Below are 26,025 nucleotides of genomic sequence, written 5' to 3' on the forward strand. Positions count from 1 at the left end.
AACATAACCCTAAACACCAGTGAGAAAATAATTATGGTGTTTTATTACACAATTTTACTATTTTAATGCTGCCCAAATTTACAGTTTTTTTTTTTTGTTCATAAGTTCATTTTAATGTTTGGTTTTGTTGGAGTGTCTTGTAAATTTGATTGAAAGGTTACACTCTGCCCCTAAGAAACAGTTAATTAAATAATTAATGAATAGTAATGATAAACACATTATTATAATAGTCTCACACTAATACCTATAAAATATCTAATTTATTTCACTAGCGCTCAATTTAGATACATTGATAGTTACCAGATAAATAATATTTTAAAATGTTATTTTCATTGCTGAAGTTTAACACTCTGGCTGTGTGACAAGGTGAAAACACCTTGTCACACAGGGGGGTGTTTTCAAGGTATATATATATATATATATATATATATATATATATATATATATATATATATATATATATATATATATATATATATATATATATAGACATATGATCAAAAAAATTATTTATAAATAATTAATTTATAAATATAAATAATTTAAAAATAGTTGAAAATTACCCATATTCATATATAAAAAAGTTTAAATGCACTTTAAACAGTCGTCACACTCATAAACTACATTACCCACAACCAATATGCACTACATTTTCTCGTCAGTTTCCGGGCGCGCTTCACACTTTCATAACTTACCCTGTAACAGGTTTCCATTGAAAAACTTCACATTAAAGCTGTCTACATAATGTGTACAGCCGTTACTAAAGGGTGTCATGTTTTATAGTTAAAATACAATAGTATAGCGCTTTTTAATCGCTTTAATGAGTAGTAAGAAGTTGCGGAGATCCGGAGTCTCAGCTGATCTGTGCGAGAGACTCAAGCGGCATCAGCTGGAAACCTGCCAGGTAAAACAGTCTGACCACCTCTTGAATGTTTCTTCATAACGAGAGTAGACTTCTTTTAATGTGTGTATGTGTGTGTGTGACCTGTAGGATGTCCTGTCGGTCACCCAGGTGGAGCTTTCGCGTCTGGCTGGACTTAGTTACCCAGCGGCTCTGAATCTCCAGCGTCTGGTCAGTAAAGCCTGTGCTCCGGCTGTCATCACTGTAAGTTATTTCCGCATTAAAAGTGTAGTACCCCAAAAAAGAAAATGTACTCACTATTTACTCTCCCTCAATTGCTTATAAACATTTATGAGTTTCTTTCTTTTCTTTTGAATGCAAAATAAGATATTTTGAAGAAAGCTGTAAACCTGTAACCAATGACTTATTTACTAGCAAAAACCAATGCTGTGGATGGAAGTCGATGGTTACAGGTTTTCAGCTTTTTTCGAAATATCTTCTCTTGTGTTCAACAGAAGAAAGAAACCCAAACAGGTTTGGAACAAGTCAAGGGACAGTAAATGATAACAGAATTTTTAATTTCAATGAACCATACCTTTAAGTCGTGTTCATTTTACATCATGTTCAGTCTTTCATCAGTAGTTGATTCTCTTTTTGATGACAGGCCTTGGATTTGTGGAAGAGGAAGGAAGAGCTGTGTTTCTCAACATCGCTTCCTGCTCTGGACAGATTACTGCATGGAGGACTGCCGCGGGGTGCTCTTACTGAGGTAGTCTAATGCTGCATTTGCTTACATGGAAAGTTAGTTCAATCAAACATAAAAAGCTGCTGTCAAACTATTCTTGTTCTTATTAATTAGATCCTAGCAGTGTTGGGTACTTTACTGCGAATGAGTAATTAAGTACTAATTACATCAATAAAACTGCATTTAAATTACTTGTCTGAAATGTAACCTAATTACTCAATATACCGATATCAAGTAAATACCTTTGACATTTTTTTATTTATAGCTCAATGGGGCTAGAATTCCTGCTTAGTTCATTGTTTTTTAAGCATGTATAATTGTCTGGCAAATTTGAACTTTTTTCAGTTGAAAAATTGAGTTATTCTGCAAAAATATTTGTAGAGCAAAATTAAATATTTATACAGGACTGCTTCATTCATTAATGCACTGTATTTTTGGCAAGTATACTTTAAGTAACTGTAATTTAATGAACTAAAGACGAAAAGTAATTACTTACTGTACATTTTTCAGTATTTTTAACTACATTCCACACTGCATCCTATAGCTATTAAATAAAGAAATATTCATTAGGTAGTCAACTAATAATTAGCTACATTCTAGTGCTTTTTTGAATACTAGTTCATATTTCCAGATTTTTACTTGTCCCACAAAAAAAATAATTTAATAGCTATTTCTTAGCTAAATAATTTAAATAATGTGTCAAAAGCATAAATGTAAACATACACTTTTTATTCAGCATAACCTTTCTTCAAATACTTCTGAATTAAAAAAAAAAATTATAATTGTGATGAAATGGAAAAAAAAAAAGTTTTTTTTTTATCGTGCGATAAGAGTCTTGCGTTTACGCTCTATATATATATATATATATATATATATATATATATATATATATATATATATATTAGGACTACTTGATTATGGAGAAAATAAACATAATTACGGTTAATTTGGCCATAATTGTAACCACTATTATTAAAAACATTACAGTTGAAGTCAAAATTATTAGCCCTCCTTTGAATTATTACTTTTTTTAAATAAATATTTCCCAAATGTTGTTTTAACAGAGCAAGGACTTTTTCACAGTATTTCCTATAATATTTTTTTCTACTGAAGAAAGGCTTATTTGTTTTATTTTGGCTAGAATAAAAGCAGGTTTAAATATTTTTAAACTTAATTTAAGGTCAAAATTATTAGCCCCTGTCTATTAGCTATATATTTTTGTTTGTCTGCAGAAGAAACTACTGTTATACACTGACTTGCCTTATTACCCTAATTAAGCCTTTAAATCGCACTTTAATCTGAATAATCTTGAAAGATATCTAGTAAAATTTTATGTGCTGCCATCATGGCAAAAATGAAATAAATCAATTATTAGAAATGAGTTATTAAATCTGTTATGTTTAGAAAAGTGTTAGGAAAAAAATCTTCTTTCCAATAAACAGAAACTGGGGGAAAAGGGTCACTAATAATTCAGGAGGGCTAATAATTCTGACTTCAACTGTATAGAGTTATTTTCCTCCCTGTAAATAAGAAAAGGGAAATAAATACAATAGAATAAAAATATGAAACAAACTGTGGTTTAAGCATCTTTAATGTAAGAAAAATCTTTAGCTATAAAAGTCCTTCAATCAAAAGCAGTGAGCGATTTTCTCCATTTGTTGTTTGATTCATGATCGGCAGCAGGAATATTGCGCGCTGTCACTTCAAAAGCTGTGCTGTTCTGATTTATGGTTTGTCTTTCACTTGTCTTTTGATTCTTAACTTGTTTGTTCATTACACAAATGAGGGTTAATATGAATAATCACTAAACAGCGCATTTTGACACCTATTTGACCATTAAAACACTCACATTAAGATGACTTTAGATGTGTGTGCTCTGCTCGTCTCTGAGGCTGAGTGCTTAGACAAAACAGCATGCGATCTCTTTTGCTCTTTTTAAAACATGAATGATTTAAATGTACATCAATGAACAATGCCCATCCCGTGCTGCAAAAGTTCATTTTAATTTTGTTAAAATTCAGACCATTTAAATTGTTTGCAACTATTTGGCCGAAATAATTTTTTTATTTTTGGTGAGCTCACTGGCGCCTTAGGCCTGTGGCCTTTTGGGTGTATGGCCATTCACAATAAATGCGCTATATGAATACACATTACTATAGTAATTACAATGAATAATGCATACGTGCTACAAACCCTAAACATAACCTGTATTATACCCTCATAAGTTAATTGGCATTTATTCCTTAGATACTAATTGTTTGTTAGATACAAGTACTTATTCAATAGACATATTTTAATAGTACCTATTAAAAAGGCACTTGTATATCACATGCACTCATAAATATTCCAGTTGTTTATCTATTTATATGCTGGGGAATTGCATTGCACACATGTTTTTACAAGCTTTATGTCCTAGTCATTAGTTCTTGTTTTGTTCTACAGAACAGTAACGGCTCACACATAATTTTGACCATTGCAATGCATCATCACAGAGATATCCATGGACGAAAAAAAGAATAGTAAATGTTATAGATTTGGTTGGCTGTACATTTTTTATGCTTGTTTGTAACAATGTGGAAGTGAATAAAGGTATACTTTACCCAAAATTGAAAATGTACACATTATTTACTCACCCTCATGTGGTTTCAAACCTTAGGGAGTTTTTTTTTTAGTCAGTTAAATCACTAAAGGAGATGTTTTGGTGAAAGATAAAAACCCTGCAACCATTGACATTCAGAGTAGGAAAAACAAATATATGAAAGTCAATGGTTACAGGTTTTCAGCATTTTTCAAAACATCTTCTTTTGTGTTCAACACAGGAAAGAAACTCGTAATGGTTTGAAACAAGAAAAGTAAATGATGAAATGATGAGTTTAGCGTGAGCCGTCTCTTGTGTTTGTCAGGTGACGGGTCCGTCAGGCTGTGGAAAGACTCAGTTGTGCATGATGCTCAGTGTTTTGGCTACTCTACCCAAGAGTCTGGGCGGTCTGGACAGTGGAGTGGTCTATATTGACACGGAGTCGGCCTTCTCTGCTGAAAGGTGTTCAGAATATCAACTCTGTGTCTTTCTCATCAGCACGTCTTTTGTTTCCTCTTTAACAAACCATCTTCTTCTCCAAGACTGGTAGAAATGGCCCAGTCCAGATTCCCAGAGTTCTTCTCGGTAAAGGGGCGTCTGCTGGAAATGGCAGCTCGTGTTCATCTCTTCAGAGAACTCACCTGTCAGGATGTCCTGAAGAGGTTGGAATGTTTCTTGAACACCTGTATACATTATGCAGTTCAGTTTACTGTTATTTCAGGGAATGTTCATATTTGTATTTCATTCATCTAAGCTTGTTGGTCTGGATTAAAAAGAGGTTTCTCAACTAATTATTCAAATGACTATACATGTTTTAGGCTGTCAAGTTTATAATTATTTGTATGCACTCCAAGACTCAGTTTATAAAGATTTATTTTACAGTAAAAAAAAAAGTAATATGAAAGATTGCAATAATTGTTTAAAGCTATTTTTTCTTTGACATCATGTTTCAGAAATAATTATAATATTTTGGAATGTCTAAAAATCAAAAATGGTTTTGTGATTTATATTTGATTGTAAATGTATTTTACAGAAAAAAATAAAATAATAATAATAATAATAATAATAATAATGCATTCAAGTTAGTTTTTTTTATCTTAATAATCTAAAACTTTACATTGTAGTTTATTTTTTGTTATTATTATTATTATTATTATTATTATTATTATTATTATCATCAAATAATTATTTGTGAATGCCTAACAATCAATAATGACTTTGGTGTTCTCAGTGATTATAAATGTCTTTTGTTGTCAATAATAATAAAATAATAGTAATAATAACAGTAATACTAATGCATTCTAGCAAGTGGTATAACGGATTACAAATCTCACGGTTCGAATCCCTGCTCTGTTTTTGAGTCACCGATCAGACCATTTTTCGGATCAGCAAAAATGGGAGGAGACAAATGTCATTTGCTTTCCATTTATACAAAAATAAAAGCCATACTTAGAAAAACAGAACTTAGAACCTGTAATATAAATAAAAATCAAGAAAGAAACAGCAGGAAAAAAGGAAAATATTCAATATAAAAAATGATTTTTGCTACTGTTGCTGATAATGCTAAATCTAGAAATTGTACAACATATCATATGTATTTTTAATTAATGATTTAACAATTCACACATAAAACTTAATGCTTCTTAATAGGTTTCTTTATAAAACCTATTTAGTGCCATAATTATGATTATTTGTCTCCACCATTGGTTAAACAATGTAATTACTACAACATTCACCAGCGTTAAGTTTCATTAAACTCTGATTTTAATCTTTACCATAAACCTCAGTGTTTATTACTGAACTATAAACTGTTCTCCCAGCACTTCTGTATTTTAATCGTTCGTAACAAACTGAAAAAGTGTAAAAACTGAATCTCTCTTGATCAAACGCATATTTAATTGCAGCGCTCTGAAGGTTTAATAAACATTTCCAAGTCATTATTATTTATCATTCATGTTGCGTGGGTTTGAATTGAGATCACGATCTGTTAATGGTTAATTGTGCAGCTTTACACTAAATGCATTAATGCAGACTAAGAAAGCATTTAGGTCCCACAACAACTTTTCCCGTCATCTTTATATTTTACAAGGAAGACAAAATGCTTTCATACATGTGATTTGAATGATGCGGGAGGCGATCTCTCTGCAATTGTTCTAAATGTTGAATTAACCTGCAAGTAAAAAAAAAAGTGATTAATTCGTGGACCATGTATAGGCATGGGATTTTCAAGGTATACTGCGGTTTGGAAAAGTCAAGGTTGTAAAACCGCCAAAATTTTTTTTCAAAATTTTTACTAATTTTTTTAGGACAACAGTATCTCCAGCAGATGCCATTTTAAAGGGCCATGACACCCCCCACTTTCGGTTAAAGTCTACTTCAGAATTTTTTCAAAAGATGCATGATTAATGGGCGTGGAGCTCAGTGAGCATTGGGCAGAAGTGGGCGTAGCCAGCAGGGGAGAACTTGAGCGAAAAACTGTTGTTGTCAGTTAGCTTACAAAATGAGACACAAACCGTGAAGAGGCGCATGAGTTTATAGTTTACAAAGTTAAAATGCAAAGAAATGAACAGTGATTTAATGCCCTGCTACATTTGTTATTCGTAATTTCATATACACATAACCATAATTTATATCATTATAAAGATAAGTTTGTTCATGTAACGTTAAACACTATAAATGAGGACTTTTCCCCTCAATCCCCGTATCTAGCAGACTCAGTGCCGCAGGTCTCCTGACCTGTCTATTTTAACCATTAACCCTGCTGGTAATCTAGAAGATTTAGGCAAACACAGCAGCACGGCGATGTGTCTGAATGTGAACGAACTCCTGATAAAAGACAGTGTCCGCCATTCTCTAATTCTCGTGCTGCTCTCCCGACAAAAATGCTAGCAGCACGCACACAGCTTTGCTGTATGATCGGCCCTAACAAGATCGCGGGGGAAAACATGCAACAAACCCCGTGGATGATGGAAACAAATGCATATGAGCCTTCATGAACGGCTAAATACTGTGCCGTGGTTTCCGTGTCTCTCAGCTCGGGCTTGATACTGGCAGGTCTGGCAGGTCTCATGAATAATTAAGCAGCCGGCTCTTCTCATAGGATAAGAAAACTCCGCTATGAATAATAATGAGAAACTGACACGTCATCATTGCACTTGCAGTTCTGCGCTACGTCGCCGATTTTGATCCCGCCCCAAAAATCATTTTAAACCCGGAAGCTGAAATTAGCTGACAAAAGCACAAAATTATCCAGTTTTCCCCACAATTAAAGTTGACAGGTGCTAACATTGTCTTAACTGATGCTCAACACACACACATCTGTTAATATAAAAAACAAAAGTTCTCCGGGGTGTCCTGAACCTTTAAAGTGTAAAGAAATCCGTGTTTTGGAATCTAATAAAGACAGCGCAAGTCCATAATTCATTTGAATTATTTAGTCTGACATGTTTACTGTTACAAAATATTTTAAACGTTTCTCAAAAAAACATTTTGTGTTCAAAGGGGAAAAAGTAATTGCTTTTTTTACCCAGACATTTAAAAAGAACATATTTTAGAGCAGTGATCACAGTTAGTGCTGCACGATTAATCAAAAAAAGATCACAATCTCGATTCCACCCTACACGCGATCCTAATTCAGATTTTTCAATGATTCAGCCAATTATATTTTCAAGGTCAGGAAAGAAGAAAAGGCGGCCGCAGAAGTCTTCACAGCAACATTGACACCTTCAAATGGCATTAAAAGTGTCACATACTGTATTTATAAAGTATAATTCACCCAAAATGTAATTTCTGTCTTCATGTAATAATGCTGCCGAGAACGCGCGCGTGCATGCAAATGACGCTTACTTTAGTGAACACAACCTGCATATGCTGTAAATAACAGGTAGTGAAGTTGTAAATAAAGTTCAGTTTGTTGCACAGAGCGATCGTTTGAGGGCCTTGCGGGAGGTTGGATTTGCATATGTGTTTTTTTTCTCACAGCGACAGCAGTCATGAGATGCACTAGGAAGTGAAAGTGAAACCTGTGCGCACATCCTTTAATTGATCATATGGCATTTTAGAGTTATGATTATGACATGCATTCAATATGTTTTTTCTTTCTTAGCGAACACGAAGAGTTGTGCATGAAAATGAATGTTTACTGTGTCATTATAACAACCCTAGCCTATGTATAATGGAAATATAATGACAATGACAGATGACAAGCACATGTCTCAAACATAATAATTCATAATATGTATATAATTATGTATAGTTGTATTCTGATGTCATCATTTTTACTGTGAATTAACAAACAGGACATCTGGAAAATCTGTTCATATCCACCATAATACAAAATTTAGCATTTTAAGCAACAGTAGAGCTACACATAGGCCTGTTATTGTTGTTGTTTACCAAATGTTTGAGAATTAACAATAATAATAGGCTAATCATTTTAACCTTTATTTTACATTTACAGAATCGTAAGAGAGTCGTGATCCTGATTTTAAGAAAAAAAAAAAAAGATTCACATTTTTGCCTGAATCGTGAAGCCCTAATCACAATACTGTTGAACTGTAATATTTTTATCCAAGGTTATATTACTGTCAGAATCTTTTATTGGCCCTTGCCTAGTCACGTGCGTTCCAAACTGTGGGTTGTGATCTGTTACACCCCTAATTCTAGCTGAAAAAGTATTATATTATCATACTAACCCAAAACTTTTTGTTGTATTGTATTTTTATTTTATTATTGCGATGATATTGTGTATTAATTAAATGCAATGACATTTAGCTAAAATGAGAGAGACGACTTGTAAATTCTCATTTTCTTTGGACAAGCATATTGTTTATTCTGTTCCATAACCTACTTCTAATATTTATTCTAAACATTTATTTTAGTTTTTTTTTAATACACTAGTTAATAATTTTTTCTGCCGGGTTTATATCCGTTTCGCAATAACATACTTCCAATACCATACCAGTAATTCAACATCGAGAAAGAAAGAAAACATTTAGTGGAAAACACCCAACAAATATATAAAAATCTAAACTTTTATTCTCACCATCTATCATTTTGTAAAAAAAAAAAAAAAAAAATACAAACACAATCAGAACTTTATAGAATAAAATGCAATACTAAAAAAAAAAAAAAAAAAAAAAAAATATATATATATATATATATATATATATATATATATATATATATATATATATACAGATATACAGATATATATATACAGATATATATATATATATATATATATATTCAAAAATTGCAATTGAAGTAATTGCGATCAAAACTGTCTGCCCAAAGCATGAATGTAAACTAATGCAATGAGTAAAAACTTTAAATATAACATTGCACAGTATTTGCAAAACAATTATTGCATAAATTGAGTCTGAGATTATGATAATCTGAAATAGTACAGTAGGTCAGGCTGTGTCGTTTAAGCTCATGAAAACATTAATGCTGCTCGGATGTCACACAGGCTTGAGCGTCTGGAGGAGGACATCATTGCTTGTCGAGCGGGGCTGGTTATCTTGGATTCTGTGGCCTCTGTTGTGCGAAAGGAGTTTGACACGTCACTTCCCGGAAATCTGACACACAGAAGTAACTTCCTCGGCCAGGAAGCAGCTGTACTGAAGTACCTCTCTCAGGAGTTCTGCATTCCGGTGAGAGACTAGCACATGGATGTAGCACAGATTATACACTTGTAGTACATTCCACAAGGTGGCGCTACCCATTTACTTTTGTGCATGTAAGTGCTGCTTTTTTCAGTCACATTCAAGTTCAAGGGAAACAATAGAGTTTAAAACATGCAAAAGAGTTAATAACAACGCATTGTTTGCTTTTCTGTTGGTTTGACTGGCTTCTAGTGCTCTCACTTGTAAGTCACTTTGAATAAAAGTGTCTGTCAATTGAATAAATGTAAACAAGACATAAAATGAACATTTATTTGAAAAAAGTAAAGTCAGATTAGGGCAACTGCGTACATTTTGCATTTTATATTTTATATTCTTATTATATTTTTTAATTGGCATCTTAATTTGTGATCTGAATTTATATTTTAAGACCAGCGCTGCAAAAAAATTTAAATATATGAGGGTTCCTTTTGAGTTTTTTTTTAATCTTTTTAAACAATTTTTTTTAACAATTAAACAATTAAAAAATTATAATGTATTTTTTTGTTTTGTTTTTATTTTATGTATACCTTTTGAAAATTTAAGTAAAATTGCTCTAAATTAAATAAAATCTTTATATATATATATATATATATATATATATATATATATATATATATATATATATATATATATATATATATATATATATTTTTTTTTTTTTTTTTTCATATTTTCATTGTTATTTTAAAATAAACCCAAAAAGATAAAGGAAATTATATTATTTACTGAACATCTTCAACTGTAAAAAGTGCATTTAATGGAAATGGTATATGAAAATATCTATTAATGGCTGCATTTAGAGGACAACATCTTTGAATAGTTTAGTATGTTACCTTATTGGAAATAACATACTTACTGTACATAGTATTTTAAGTACTAAAAATACTTTTTTACCTCTATTTTTCAAACACCAGAGGGCGTAAGAGAAGCCAGATACATTTATTTTTGAAAACGCACGCTTAAAGGGATAGTTCACCCAAAAATAAATCAAATGATATTCTGTCAACATTTACTCACCCTGCACTTGTTCCAAACCTGTTGGCAGAATGTAGAATTTTGGTTAACTGTTGTGCTGGGCAAAGGTTAATTATGATTAATCAGATCTACAATAAAGGTTTTGTCATAATAAATGTGTATTTTGTATTTACAGTTGAAGTCAGAATTATTAACCCCCCTTTGCTTTTTTTTCTTCTCTTTTTTAAAAATATTTTCCAAATGATGTTTAACATAGCAAGTCAATTTTCACAGTATCTCTGGTAATATTTTTTTCTTCTGGAGAAAGTCTTATTTGTTTGATTTTGACTAGAATAAAAGCAGTTTTGAAATTTTTTAATCATCATTTTAAGGACAAAATTATTATCCCTTTTAGGCAATTTTTTTTCTGATAGTCTACAAAACACACCATCATTGTACAATAACTTGCCTAATTACCCTAACCTGCCTAGTTAACCTAATTAACCTAGTTAAGCCTTTAAATGTCACTTTAGGCATTATAGAAGTGTCTTGAAAAATATCTAGTAAAATATTATTTACTGTCATCATGGCAAAGATAAAATAAATCAGTTATTATAGATGACTCACTAAAACTAATGTTTAGAAATGTGTTAAAAAAATCTGCTCAAACAGAAAACAGCGAAAAAATAAACGGGTCTAATAACTCTGACTTCAACTATATATATATATATATATATATATATATATATATATATGAGAGAGAGAGAGAGAGAGAGAGGACTGCATTTAGAGGACAACATCTTTAAATAATTTAGTATGTTATCTTATTGGAAATAACATACTTACTGTATGTGTGTGTATATATATATATATATATATATATATATATATATATATATATATATATATATATATATATATATATATATATATATATACACATACATACATACACAGAGCTGAAGCCAGAATTATTAGCCCCCCTTTAAATTATTATTATTTTTTTTTTCATTTTTTAAATAATTCCCAAATGACATTTAACATGGCAAAGATAATATAAAACAGTTATTAGAAATGAGTTATTAAAAGTTTTATGTTTAGAAATGTGTTGAAAAAATCTGCTCTCTGTTAAAATGAAAACGGGGAAAATAAACAGGGGGGATCTACCTTCAACTGTGTATATATTCATTCATTTCATTTTCTTGTCGGCTCAGTCCCTTTATTAATCAGGGGTCGCCACAGCATAATGAACCGCCAACTTATCTAGCAAGTTTTTACACAGCGGATGCCCTTCCAGCCACAACACATCTCTGGGAAACATCCACACACACACTCATACACTTCGGACAATTTAGCCTACCCAATTCACCTGTACCGCATGTCTTTAGACTGTGGGGGAAACCGGAGCACCTGGAGAAAACCCACGCGAATGCAGGGAGAACATGCAAACTCCACACAGAAACGCCAACTTCCTAGGTATATATGTTATAGGTGGGCATAGATACATTTTTTTTTAATCTAGATTAAAATGGCTCATTTGAATTCTGCCGAAGTATTCAGAATATGCGTGCTACCAAAATAATTAAGTTTTTGATAATTTGTTTCTCAAGCCAGGTGGCGCATAAGACCAGGGGCTCATCTCCTGTTTCCAAAATGCATCACAAACTGCTTGGGAAACTGTTCTACTATGATAATTGGTGATGAATGTAAATGTTGTTAAATAAGATGTACTTTACAAACTGTTTATTCAGTTAAACATGAATTTTGAACTGAAGGCCTACATAAACTCGACACAGCTATTTTTGATAACCTTAATCTGACCGAAGTCATAACTGATCTAAACAGAAATGGAATTAAGACGTGACGTATGCATATATTAGTGATATTACTGAAGTAAACAAAGCAATCAAACTGTTACTGTCAAGTTTGACTTTTCAGCATATTTTCCAACAAGATCCACACATGTAGCTGTCAATAAGGCACCACACAAACAGACGCACACACGCACGTACACACACACATGGCGAAATGCAAAAGTTCTTTTCTTTCCGTTTGTTGTGCATTATTAAATTACATAACACCAGTCCTTACTCTTATTTTGTTTTTTTTCGCTTATTTGCGTCTAATACCTCAGTTTGTCACAGTGACATGAATGAAATGTTCATGAGTTAAAGTGAAACTGCCGAACTACAGAAGGGCTTGATTTGATTCAGAAGGGCACAGCTCGCTGGTCGGGTATACGTCTGCGATAAAATATTAAGGTGAAAGTCATAATAGCATGCGTAGATTAGACCCAGCTCACAACCCAACTTTGAGAATAGATTAACATATATATATATATATATATATATATATATATATATATATATATATATATATATATATATATATATATATATAATATATATATATAAATATATATATATATATATATATATATATATATATATATATATATATATATATATATAAATATATTTAATATAAATATATTTATTCTATTTATTTACGGCTTAGTCCCTTTATTAATCTAGGTGTATGCCCTTCCTGCTGCAACCCATCACTGGGAAACACCCACACACACTCATTACACATCACACGCATACACTACGGACAATTTAGCTCACCCAATTCACTTTGTAGAGTCTTTGGACTGTGGGGGAAACCACATATATTATGTCAAAACAAAGTTTTGTTTTGGATGCAATTAGTTGTGATTAATTTTTGCCCGGCAAAAAACTTAACTTTTTTTTTCTTACCTTGGAAGTCACTTTTAATTGTGTTTAATTGTGAACAACGACACTCATCCACTTGAGTGTCAGTAAATGGTGAGTAAATGCTCGTTTTTAGTTGAATGATCCCTCTGAGCCTCATTCACAGAAAGCCTGCTCATTTGGCCTGCTATCTGATCTCGGGAATTTCCGCTCTACTGTAAGATCCTCAAAGGTTCTCGTGTGACGCTTTTACTCACCTTCATCACCGGGAGCAGGTTTATCTGGAAAAGGTTGGATTGGACGGTATTTTTTTTCCTGCTTTCTTCTAATGAAGAGTGGGCTATAACAGCTGATGGCTGATTCTGAATCAGACTTTTTTAATGAATGCACACAGTAGGGAGCTGAAAGTCTGAGATCACTAAAATTATTTGGTGGGTATTTAGCTTTTAGACATATTTTGTCAAATTTTATGATAATTCTAAAGAACAATTTATAAAAATGTGTTAAATTTGTCATGTTAATTGCTTCCATAGTGCCACATTATTAGTTTTATTTAACACATATTTCAAACAAATTATATTTTAGGCATAATAACAATATAATAGCAGCAGTAGTAGCAATAGTTAGAGCTACATGATATTGGAAAAATCGGACATTGCGATATTTTGTTTTGCCACTATACTGTAAATATTGTGATATAAATATATTTTTTCATCAGATGACTTGAATAGTTTTATTTGCAAAGATTTCATTAGTTTGGATCCGCTGGGCTGATCAAGTTAAATAAACAGTGCTTTAAGGTTTTCTGGGGAGTCGAACAGTATTCATATTAGAAATTAGAAATTGAACAATCAAACATAAAATAACATGGTCATCATTGTTTAAATACATGTATACAATAATATAAAAATAATATTTTATAATATCTTTATCTTTTAATCTTTAGTAAATAAACTAAACCTGTGATGTGACTATTACGGAACACAAAATTGCAATATAGATACTGAAACAATATATTGTTCTGCCCTAATAATAATAATAATAATAATAATAATAACAATACAACAATAATAATAATAATAAATATTATTTAATTATTTATCAATATTATTATAATATTGAGAAACTTAATAAATGCTAAGAAATTTGTTTATTTAATTTAAATTGCTTATTTTAATTGTTATTGTGTCAGAACTTGCTGAAGTGATGTGCGAATCCTCAGAAAGTTTGTCCTTGAGGGACAATAAAGTATACAAACAAACAAACTAACAATATGTATTTGTATTTAATAATTATAATATTTACTGCACATTTCTTGCTAATTATATATTTAAATGTTAATTAATATTAGTAATATTTTTCACAAATTAAATTTAATGAAATATTTTATGTATTTAATAGTTTTTAAAATTTAAAATGAATTCTATATTAAAAAAAAACAATTAGGTTGATATCTTGAACAATTTAATCCTGCGATGTGACTATTACGGTACACACTGTGATATCGATACTCAAACAATATATTGTTGAGCCCTAGTAGTAGTAATAATAATAATAATAATAATAATAATAATATAATTATAAACAAATAACAAATTTACATGAATTTAATGATCAAATTAAAATTTCTTAGCATATATGTTTCTCAATAATAATAAAAAAATGACAAAGCCAACAACAAAAAAATTGCATAAAATATTATTTGTTGGATATATGTATTAAATACAGTAGGGATTTTAAAGCAATGAATAATTTAGCACAATAAAATATTTTCAAATAATTGTCATAAATGATATTCATTTTACCAATGCATTCATCATCATCATGATTTTTATTATTATTTATATTATTGAGTAACATGATAATTGCTAAGAAATTTGTTCATTTGATAATTTTGTCTTGTGTATAAATATATACATATATATATATATATATATATATATATATATATATATATATATATATATATATATATATATATTAGGGCTGCTCGATTATGGGGAAAAACATAATGCATATTTCTAGTTAGTTAAACAATTATAATAGTTAATTAATTTTAATGTTATTAATACTTTTCACTAATTAAATTTAATGCCATTTTTTATGCATTTAATAGTTTTTCAAATTTAATTTGAATTCTGTTTAGAAAATATAAGTTAGGTGGATGTCTTGAACACACAATTGAACACAATTATAATATTGTTAAAAACAAACATTGTGAATGCAAATACTGTTTTAACACAATTTTGTATGTGTACACTTTTCATGCGTGACAGCAACTGGATGCCAGAAATTCAGGTTTTGACCCTTTCTGCACATATACGAACAAATATGGCTTGCATAAAACAGCAGTTAAAAGTTACTTAAGGCAAACTGAGTTAGATATATCTTTTCATTGGCTTTATTTGTGCTTTGTTGACATTGGAGTCAACTCTAAATGTGATCGCGCTTCAACAAAGCTCTGCGCCTTCCCTCATTTAAAAAGAACCAGTGAATTCTTCTCAGAGTCTGCAAACCCCAAACTCATCTGATCTGCAGCGATTCTCCCCTCCGGCGATGCTCGTTTTAAAGACAGCTTTTGTGTTTTAAATCAGCGCTGTAAATGTCTGTGCTTGACGCTGCCAGTGGCCACAAGTGAGCATTAATACAGCTTTCCACAGCAGCAGAAATAGGCCTCAACACGAAGCCACATGGCTGATAACTCCTGGAGGTAGATTACCATCTTACAGCCCTCCTCACACACATAAAAGCTTATAACCGTAAAATAGGTCAAGACTTTTCATTTCCAAAATAAAACCGAATACTTTAGCACCTCCAGCCAAACCGTAATGAGACAATTAAGTTTGTTCTCTCAAGCTTTATGCATATAAATGAATGCTGGCGTGTTTGGGGTTCTGGCGGACTGTTTTTATTTGTGTGTTTTTGAGTCGTGTGAGACAATGCTTCTCTTCAGGCCAAGAAAAGCATTCGATCAGAACATCGACCTACTTATGTAGCAGTCTTTACTCAAATGAGTGCACGATTAAGTACTGAGAATGAGATATAGCTGTATTTTAATTAAGATTTATATTCATGTAGTTAAGTGGGATCAACAGTTTCACAGCCGTGAAAACTAGGCCTGTGCAATCATGAAATTGAAGAGAGTCGTTCTGTGATTTGACAGCTTCTCAGTGATATTGCTTGGTTTTTACTCCTAACATGTTTTTACTCCTAATGCCTAACACCCCTCAAGTTCAAATTGTGTCTGAAATAAATCATTATCTGAGATGTTTCCTTTTGTGACAAGAGCCCTCACAAGAATGAGAACCAGACAAGATGTGATTTTATTTTTAAGGCTTTAAAAGGCCATCAAAACCCCCTTGTCTCAGACAGCAGGGTGTTTTCACACCACTTAAAAATTCAGGAAAGTGGGTGAGTCCAGCTTTGTTTAAGCGGAAGTGTCGAGTGGTGAAAGAGGGAAGGGTTTGCATGAAAAGGGGAGTTTGAGTACATGCATGCGCTGGTTTTCACTGCGGCAACCAAACACAGACGCAGGGGAGAAAGACACTGACTGTTTACATGGACGTCAGTAATTAAATTATTAGCCTTAATCTGAATGAGACAATATGATTAAGGTGTTAACATGAGTCGCTTCTCGTATGTACTATTCATGATCCCTTTTTACATATTATAGCACATAATTTGATTAACGCCTCATTCATCATTCATTGCATCATTCATTCTTAGGGTGCTTTCACACCTACACTTTTGTTTTGGAACGTGTCTCGTTTGCCCAGTTAGCGCGGTTCGTTTGGCATATGTGAACAGGGCAATCGCACTCTGTTCCACACCAAAGTAATCGCTCCGAGATCGCTTGAATGAGGTGGTCTCAGCTCGATTGAAACGAACAATGGAGCGGTTCGATTGTAGTGAGAAAGCGATCCGATCCGAGCGCGGTTGTATCACTGTGTTTTATGGATATGTAATAGGCTTACGGCTATATGAAGAGAGAATTATGAGTATGGCGGGAAGTTTCGCGAGTCTCCGGATGCCCGCAAACGAGTGATGATCTCCCGGTAATCTCGCGTCTCCCTCCAGGTCCTCAAATAGGCATCGTCGCGCACCCTTCTCACCCCTCCCCACCGCGTCTCTCCTCAGACACGTCGCGCGCGCACCCTGTCAATCACCACCAAACCACCACCTCTCCTGACAGCTTAGCGGGACGCTGCAAAATAAACCCTGACACTCTGACCAATGTAAGGAGAGTTTACTCGCACGTGACTTGTTTTAGCTCTTTTGGTCCGATTAGAAACATTGCTGTGTGAAAGCGAACCGCTCCAAGAGCAAAGAGCAACAATGTAACAATTGTAATCTCTGTTTCGGAACAACTGAATCGATTCACAGGTGTGAAAGCACCCTTAATTTGACGACTTTAACTGCAGTTTGGCACTTTCACTTTCATTCAGGAACATTTCATTCATGCCCCCTGTGACAAACGAGATATTGGATGCAAGGAACACTGAAAAAAATTATTCAGAGATAACTCCTTGGATTTACTCAATTTTTTTACGTAAGGTGGTTGTAAACAATTTATCTGTGTTGAATTTAAACAAACAAATTAAGTTGAACATTAATAAACTTAATTTGTTTGTTTAAATTCAACACAAATAAATTGTTTTCAACAGTTCTGCATGCAACACTTTTTTCAGTGAACTTGCAACACCTCCTCTCCTTAAATTGGTATCACTCTGAAGGGATTCTACAGAAATTTGGCTCACTGAATAAACACTCTTGAAACAAATTATAGCAATTGAAACTCTTTTTATTTTACCCAAATGTTGTTTTATCAACAACAACAAAAAAACAGCCATCACAAAAAACTAAACAAAAAACAATGCATTGTGAAGTCGGAATCTAAATAGTCTTTCTGAATAAAGTCAGTGACCACTTATCGTTAAGAGCACTTGAGAGCGATGCAATGATTCTTTTCGTGGTAATGTGACTTCTTAGGAAATCGTTGTATATAGGAAAGACGTCCCGCTGCCCTCTGTTGCGTGAAATGAAGTTGCTCCCCGGGAAGTTGGATAAACTTAGTATTGCTAAACTCCCTGTAAAATCAGAAAACAGATGCATAAGGATAGCAAAAAATAAACAGTCCTTTCTAAAACAAACAAACTAAATCGACATACGTAACTGCTTACAACACATCAAATAAAGTCTCACATACTTACAGTTGAGCGATTTACTCTAACATTTCTCAACATTGGACTGAATGTGAAGGCCGGTAGTGTAAGTGATACATGCGGTGTACACTCTACCAAACACTCATTCTTATTCTATGGCAAGTTGCTCTTTTTATAAAGGCGCAAATCAACCTCGAAGGTCGGAAGCAATATTACAACATGTCAGCATACTGATTTTAACATGCCAAATAATACACAATGCAAAAAACAAACAAACAAACAAATAAATCAGAAAATAATAATAGTAACATTATCTAACTGCTACAAACTACTCAACACCAACTGGAACTGAATCTTTTTTGAATAGAAGATGAGCGGCAAATCCGGATTTCACCTTTTCCAGATGTGAAAAACTCTTGGGTAAAAAAATGTTCCTTACAAACATTTGTGTCGCGTGTTTATAGACCACTGTAATTCATACATGCGAGTCCAGCTGCGCTCTCATAGCGGGGAAATGAAAACAAAACCGTCATTGCGGCACATTTATAAATGCAATGACCTATGTCTCTAAACAATTCTTCTTCCACTTGTTTTAATTATGGTTGGCAACACAACGTGGCGTCTCTCTGCCGTCTGAACACTGTTACAGGTAAAAACAGTCTTCAAAGCTATCATGCATATTAATGAAGTTGCACCTTATCCACAAAAGAGTGTGCTGATCCAAGTCCTCGAACCAAGTCTTTTTCGTGAATTAATGCTAAACTCAAAGACATCACGTTGTACTGGCCAATACAGACATCAAGTCTCCACGCTGGAATTTACACAAGGATCTCAACTCCGTGACGTAGCTTCAAAATAACTTTTCAAACTGTAAAAACGAATGTGCTTAAAGTAATGCAAAAAACAACAACCACCATTTTTCACTTTTTATTGAAATACATGTGACCTAATAGTGTTTTTAGCAACGTGGGACCCATATATGAAATGTGTTTTTGTGTTTGGTGACCCTTTCAAGAATTCCTAAGTAATATAATATATATTGAAAAATATTCTTGTATTTAACTGAAAAAACCCCAAAATGCACTAAATGTGCTTGCACTTGTACTTTATGTAACAAAAACTTCTATTTTAATCAATTATATGCAGTAATAAACATGTAAAAACAATAAATTTTTTTCCCACAAATTAAATTGAAAGGTGATTGCATTAAAAAAATAAATAGTATAAACAAATATCGATTTAAGTGTGATAATTGACTATAAGTAGTGTTGTCAGTGTTCAGTGTGCTAGTTTTACTCTCCCTCCAGACTCTGCTCGGTGTGAATTGGCTTTCACACTGGATGCGGAATGTGCTCTGCTATGAAATTCATTCATTTCAATGGCTTGCGCTGTGCAAGGGCAGTTTGTTGCTGCATTGACCAGAGTGCAAGAGCAGTATACCATGACCAAATAGCTTAATAGTATGCCCTATGGATTGAACATATTTACCTGCACATTCTTACCAGGAAAGCAACATTTGCTCAAATAACATGGCAACTGGACATTTCTATGAGGTATACTTGTTTCTGATGCTTGCAGTAGTTCTATTGTGCTGTCAGGGCAAAGCTGGTAAAATTACGCCTTTGAACTTGATTACCGTCAACACAAGTGCCATAAAATGTATTTTTTTAACATAATAATTAGTTGAATTACATTTAAAAAGTGCAATTATTTTCAGGGAACCCCATAGTAATTCCAGCCAGATCTTAACCACATTAGTTAAATACCACCACGGTAAATGATTTAAATTACTTCACAACATGCAAAAATTAAAACAAAACAAAACTGAAGGATTTTGATAAAATGTGTAAGTAACTAGTCCCACACACACAACATGTTTAGCATTAGCTTTTTATGAGAGACAATATCTTTGGGATTGTCATGCATTATACATTTTATTTTTAAAGGAACTCTACCATGATTTTAGCAAAAAAAATAAATAAAGACATGTTAAAAAAAAGCCTTATTATTATTTTTTTATGTGTGTTATAAAGACACCAGTGCACTGGTTCTCTTACGGCCAAGAACCACATTTGATCAAACCAGAACATTGACCTACTTAGAACAGCCTTTACTTTGTGGTTTTGAGTGCAAGGGTAAGTACTGAGATTGAAATATAGCTTGTTTTAATTAACACTGATATTCATGTAGTTAAGGGAGATCATGTTAAAAGACAGTTCTTGCTCCTTGTCTGATTTGAATCATATCAGTTTCTTTGGATGTGAAGACATTTGTACATTTTAAATGTATCATGAGAATGACCTGCAGGATGTATTGAACGGATTCAAAAAGAGGAATTCTAGATAAACATTTTCCAAGGAACAACAAAAATATATTAAGATGCTGAATCCAGTAAAATGGAGGTACATTTCATTTTGTATTTCCTTGTCTATTATACTAAGTTTATTATGTTTATACTTAGTTTATTGTGTGTAGTTGACTGAATAGTTCACATAATTATATTGCATCACTCAAAAACAACACCAAGAAAGTATTTCAGTCAAATGTGTTTTGTGGACAAGATCAAAATGTTTTAGTGAGCACATGTCTACACCAGTGTTAGGCGTTGCTCACTTTACAAATATTTAACTTTTACAAACATATTTACGATAAAGTAATTCAGAATGGATGCAATTGAGCAAAAGTAACTTTATAAAGACATGCACAATTTTTTAGATTAATATTATTATTTTTTGTACTATATCTCTAGCTACCACTGGGAACTGTTTTGAGGTGCTTTGTAATATCATTGCGCCTGGTGCAGCCATGGGTACGGCAGCAAAATCCCTTGGTTATTGAAACGTATTGCACAATGTTACTACAGAAGAGTCGAGCTTTAATTTTTTGAAAATCATTCAAACTCTTTTTTTGAGCGAGATGCTAATGGGTTAATCTGATTTAGTGATTTATGCTAAACTAAGCTAGAAATGCTCTAGCCAGAGCTGGAAATCAGCTGTAATATCATTGTGCCTGCTGCAGCCATGGTACGGCAGCAAAATATCTTGATTATTATGCCAGAATGAGAGTATAGTTTCTTGACATATCAACCTAGAAACTTAGTACACTTTGTAACTACAAAAGAGTTAAGCTTTAAATGAGAACATTAGTCACTCTTTAAATTTATTTTTCAGTGAGATGCTAACGGTCTAATCCGAATCAATGATTTATGCTAAGCTAAGCTAAAAGTTCTCCCACCTGACCTGAAAGTCATGCACAAAGTTTCTGATTAAAATAATGTTTTGTACTAAATCTATCGATAGCTGGGAACTATTTTCAGGTGCTGTGTAATATCATTGCGCCCACTTCAGGCATGGTGCTGCAGGAACATTCCTTGATTATGCTGGAATGAACCACATCAGTCTACAAACTTACTACACAGTTTTACTACAGAAGAGTCAATCTTTAAATGTCAGAATTATCCAAACTCTTTGAATTTTTCGAGTGAGATGCTAACGGTCTAATACGATTTAATAATTTATGCTAAGCTAAGCTAAACTGCTTAGCCAAAAAAAAAAAAAAAACCTACACAAGATTTTTTTTTCCACCAGAATATTAGCCCCTAAAACTCATTGTAGATTTGATAATTGTACAAAAAGTTTCTGGAGGACCAAATCAGCAGATTTTGTTTTTCCATTTTAAGCTCACCACATGTCTTCACTCTATGATGTAATTAGTATGATTATGTAATGACTGATGTCAACAGTTGTGAAGAGATTGTGATGATGAATTCAGTGTCCGCTGAACTTGCTTAGAGACGGCAGACTGTTTATTCTCATCTTTCATGTGAACCAGTCAAGCTGGACTGAACTCTACTACAGATGTTTTCCTTCTATCTCCCTCAGGTGGTTTTAACTAACCAGATCACCACACATGTGGGCGAGAAGCTTCACTGTCCTCAGTGGAATCAGACAGATGGTAAGAACAGCCTCCCATCATCTAAACTTGAGTTTTAGTACCATGTTTTTGTGTAAAAGCACCGTGTGACGGGATTAGGTGGTGCAAACCTAGACCATAAATTCCCATCAAGAGGCTCTTTTGTTTCATGACGAGCCGTTCTCTGATTTCAACATCGTTCTCAACCATTTTGCGATGGTATGTGGGACAAATAAGCATCAGATATGGCCTTCCACACAAGCAGCTGCTGTAGTCAGTTGGGAACTATGTACAGATGAAGTCAAAAGTTCACATACGCCTCACAGAATTTGCATTATTATGCTAAAATAAGAGGTTCTTTTAAACTTTGCTCTCACCGAAAGGCTTTTACATATAGTTCACAAGATAAAATAATAGTAGACCTAACATACAGACAGCAAAAATTACAAATTTTTCCTCTTGCCAACAGGTAAAACAAGCAACAGCCAAGTATGCATGATTATATGGTGTCATGGCCTTGCAATCAAAAATGTCATTATAATAGAAGACAATGGGGAAAAAAACACTAACATACTGAAAGGGCAGTAGATTTGCCCAGAGTGTATTTTTAAAAATTTCAAAGCATTTTTTTCCAAAATATGTGTCAAAATTGGATTTGTCACCAAAAATCATTCTGCTAGCTGAAACACAGAGAAATCTGTGGCCAAATTAAGACTCAAAATCACCCCAGAGTGGAGGAAAACATCCCTATAACAGCACACAAGGATTAATACTGTGTTGTTCCCTGAATAATCTGCAACTGTGTGTATTTTATTATTATATATTTTTTTGTTATAATTGGCTTTTATCCTTTGTTTTCCTGAGCAGTTAAACTCCCCCTTGTCCCAACATTTAAACCCTTTCCAAACATGAACTTTGGGAAATGATTTTGAGATCTACCATTTCACATTGAGGACAACTGAGGGATCCATACAGCTATTACCATTGCTGTACCATGGCTTTAGCAGGTGCAATGATATTACACAGCACTACCTAGTCACCTAGCTGGGGACTATTTTCATGTGCTTCATATTATCATAGTGTCTACTGCAGCCATGGTACAGCAGCAAAATTCTTTGATTATTATGCCAGAATGAGAGTATAGTTCCTCGCCATATCGGCCTAGAAACTTAGTACACATCACTACAAAAGAGTAAAGCTTTAAATTAAATAATTTAAATAAAATCAGCGAGATGCTAACTGTCTAATCCGATTCAATGATCTATGCAAAGCTAAGCTAAAAGTTCTCCCAGCAAACCTGAAAGATATACACAAGGTTTTAGATTGATATTATTTGTGTACTATATCTATCAATAGATGGGAACTATTTTCAGGTGCTGTGTAATATCATGGTAAAATCCCTAGATTATTATGGCGGAATAAGCCACATCAAACTTACCACGCAAGTTTACTACATAAGAGTCAAGCATGAAGTTTGAAAATCATACGAACTCTTTGAATTTTTTGAGCAAGATGCTGATGGTCTAATCTGATCTAATGATTTATGCTGAGCTAAAAGAGGTCCCGCCAGACCTGGAAATCAGCTGTAGCCATGGTACAGCAGCAAAACCCTGCTGAAAAATCCATCTTAAACCAGCCTAGGCTTGTTGGCTGGTTTTAGCTGGTCGACCAAGCTGGTTTTAAAGGGGTTTTGGCCATTTCCAGGCTGGTTTCCAGCCATTTCCAGCTTGGTCTTAGCTGGTCTGGCTGGAAAATGACCAGCTAAATCCAGCTAAAACCAGCTTGACCAGCCTGGTTTAAGCTGGACATAGCTGGTTTTGGCTGGGCTCCCAGCCTGGCTAAGCTGGTCAAGGTGGTTTTAGCTGGTCATCTCCTAGCCTGACCAGCTAAGACCAGGCTGGAAATGGCTGGAAACCAGCCTGGAAATGGCCAAAACCCCTCTAAAACCAGCCTGGTCGACCAGCTAAAAACAGCCAACCAGCTTAGGCTGGTTTAAGCTGTTTTATTCAGCAGGGAATTCCTTGATTATTTTGCTGGAATGAGCCACATCAGCCTAGAAACCTACAACACAATGTTACTACTGAAGAGTTGATCTTTTAATGTGAAAATCATTTTTTTGAGCGAGATGCTAACAGTCTAAACCAATTTAATAATTGATGCTAAGCTAAGCTAAAAGTGCTCCTATTGCGCCTGCTGCAGTCAGAGTACGGCAGCAAAATTGATACTATAGTTACTTGACATATCAGCCTAGAAACTCAGAATACTATGGCCCCGTTTACACTCTCAGGTCTTGATGCCCTATTCCGATTTGTTGCCTATATCTGATTTGTTTGCCTGTCTGGTAACATGTTGGTTTAATTGTGACCCATATCAAATTCATGCGTTGACACTTGCCATACAACTTACGATGTTGCGCATGCATAATGGCGGGTTGTAGTATCTGTGCCATGATGAAGTGTATAATCCATTTATAAATAATATTGTTTTGTTTGCGTGTAAACATTGCGACCATCCACACAAAATATTCTTACTATTTTGTTGCTGTCGTACCATGGATATTTTCCCAAATTATCAATAAACGTGGAAACAAATTACTAGATAAAATAAGAATTTAATCGGTTGTCATCAGTTAAACAAGCCGAGTCCTTGCCAGAAGCGGCCCGGACTCTATACACAGACTCGGTCCAGATATGGTTAACAGGAATCGGGCCAGTGCTTTACAGCCGCATCACAAACACGGACCATACTCGGCCTGGATAACACTCACCGATGCTGAGTCTGTGCCAGAGGCGCCGAAGGCCAGCCAAGCTTGGGCTGATTACTACCTGCTATTTGGGACTAGCCACGATGGAAGAAATTGTCTTATTTTAAGCTCTGCGAAATATGCGAAGAGTAGTATAAGCAGTGAATGGTTCAGTCCAGATTTACCCCCACGCAGTTTATGTAATGGTATGGCCCTGGAGTTTATGTGTGGTTGAAGATGTAGTCTTTGCCTTGGTCCACACTGGTGTTGGAGAGAATAAAGTTGTTCTATGTGAAGCCCGCAGTGCGTGTATTAATAGCGACAAGAAGCAAAAGTTACAACACGAAGTTCGCCTAACTTTAAAATGATTTTGAGGCGGAGGTGGGAAAGGGCCGTCATTGCAGCTTGCGCTTATGGTTTATATGCTTTAATGATGTCCTCCACCATTCAAAGGAATGTGTGGGTACGAGAGAGATCCCAGGTCTAGTGGGAGCAAATTGTGGCGACTGACCACTTTCTTCCTTTGTGTTTCCTCTGATGTTGTTTACCGCGTCAGAATCTCCATACATGCTCTTCCTTCCATGTCTTTAAACCGCAATGAAGGACCACATTGTCGCTAGTTTAATGATGTACAGAATGAAATGCCTCAATAAATCCAATCTGCCTGTTTACATGACAGTCGCATTGTCACATATCCGATCTATATCTGA

At 33.7% G+C, this 26,025-nt stretch overlaps 1 protein-coding gene across 5 annotated transcripts in view; it reads left to right on the forward strand.

The window, feature by feature from the left end:
- The first annotated feature begins 642 nt into the window (after nt 1-642).
- rad51b (RAD51 paralog B) overlaps nt 643-26,025 on the forward strand; it is an 88,292-nt gene continuing 62,909 nt past the window's right edge. For 2 of the 5 annotated variants that reach the window (XR_015517543.1, XM_087296562.1), the window contains exons 1-7: nt 643-904; nt 992-1,105; nt 1,506-1,610; nt 4,490-4,626; nt 4,707-4,826; nt 9,635-9,818; nt 22,542-22,614. Coding sequence is in view for 4 of the 5 variants with exons in the window: in XM_087296562.1 (XP_087152688.1) it covers nt 821-904; nt 992-1,105; nt 1,506-1,610; nt 4,490-4,626; nt 4,707-4,826; nt 9,635-9,818; nt 22,542-22,614 (817 nt within the window). In the remaining variant the exon portion in view is untranslated. 5 annotated transcript variants of the gene reach the window in all.

The sequence above is a fragment of the Danio rerio genome, chromosome 20, assembly GCF_052040795.2.
Source record: "Danio rerio strain M-AB ecotype USA chromosome 20, GRCz13ab, whole genome shotgun sequence".
NCBI lineage: Eukaryota > Metazoa > Chordata > Actinopteri > Cypriniformes > Danionidae > Danio > Danio rerio.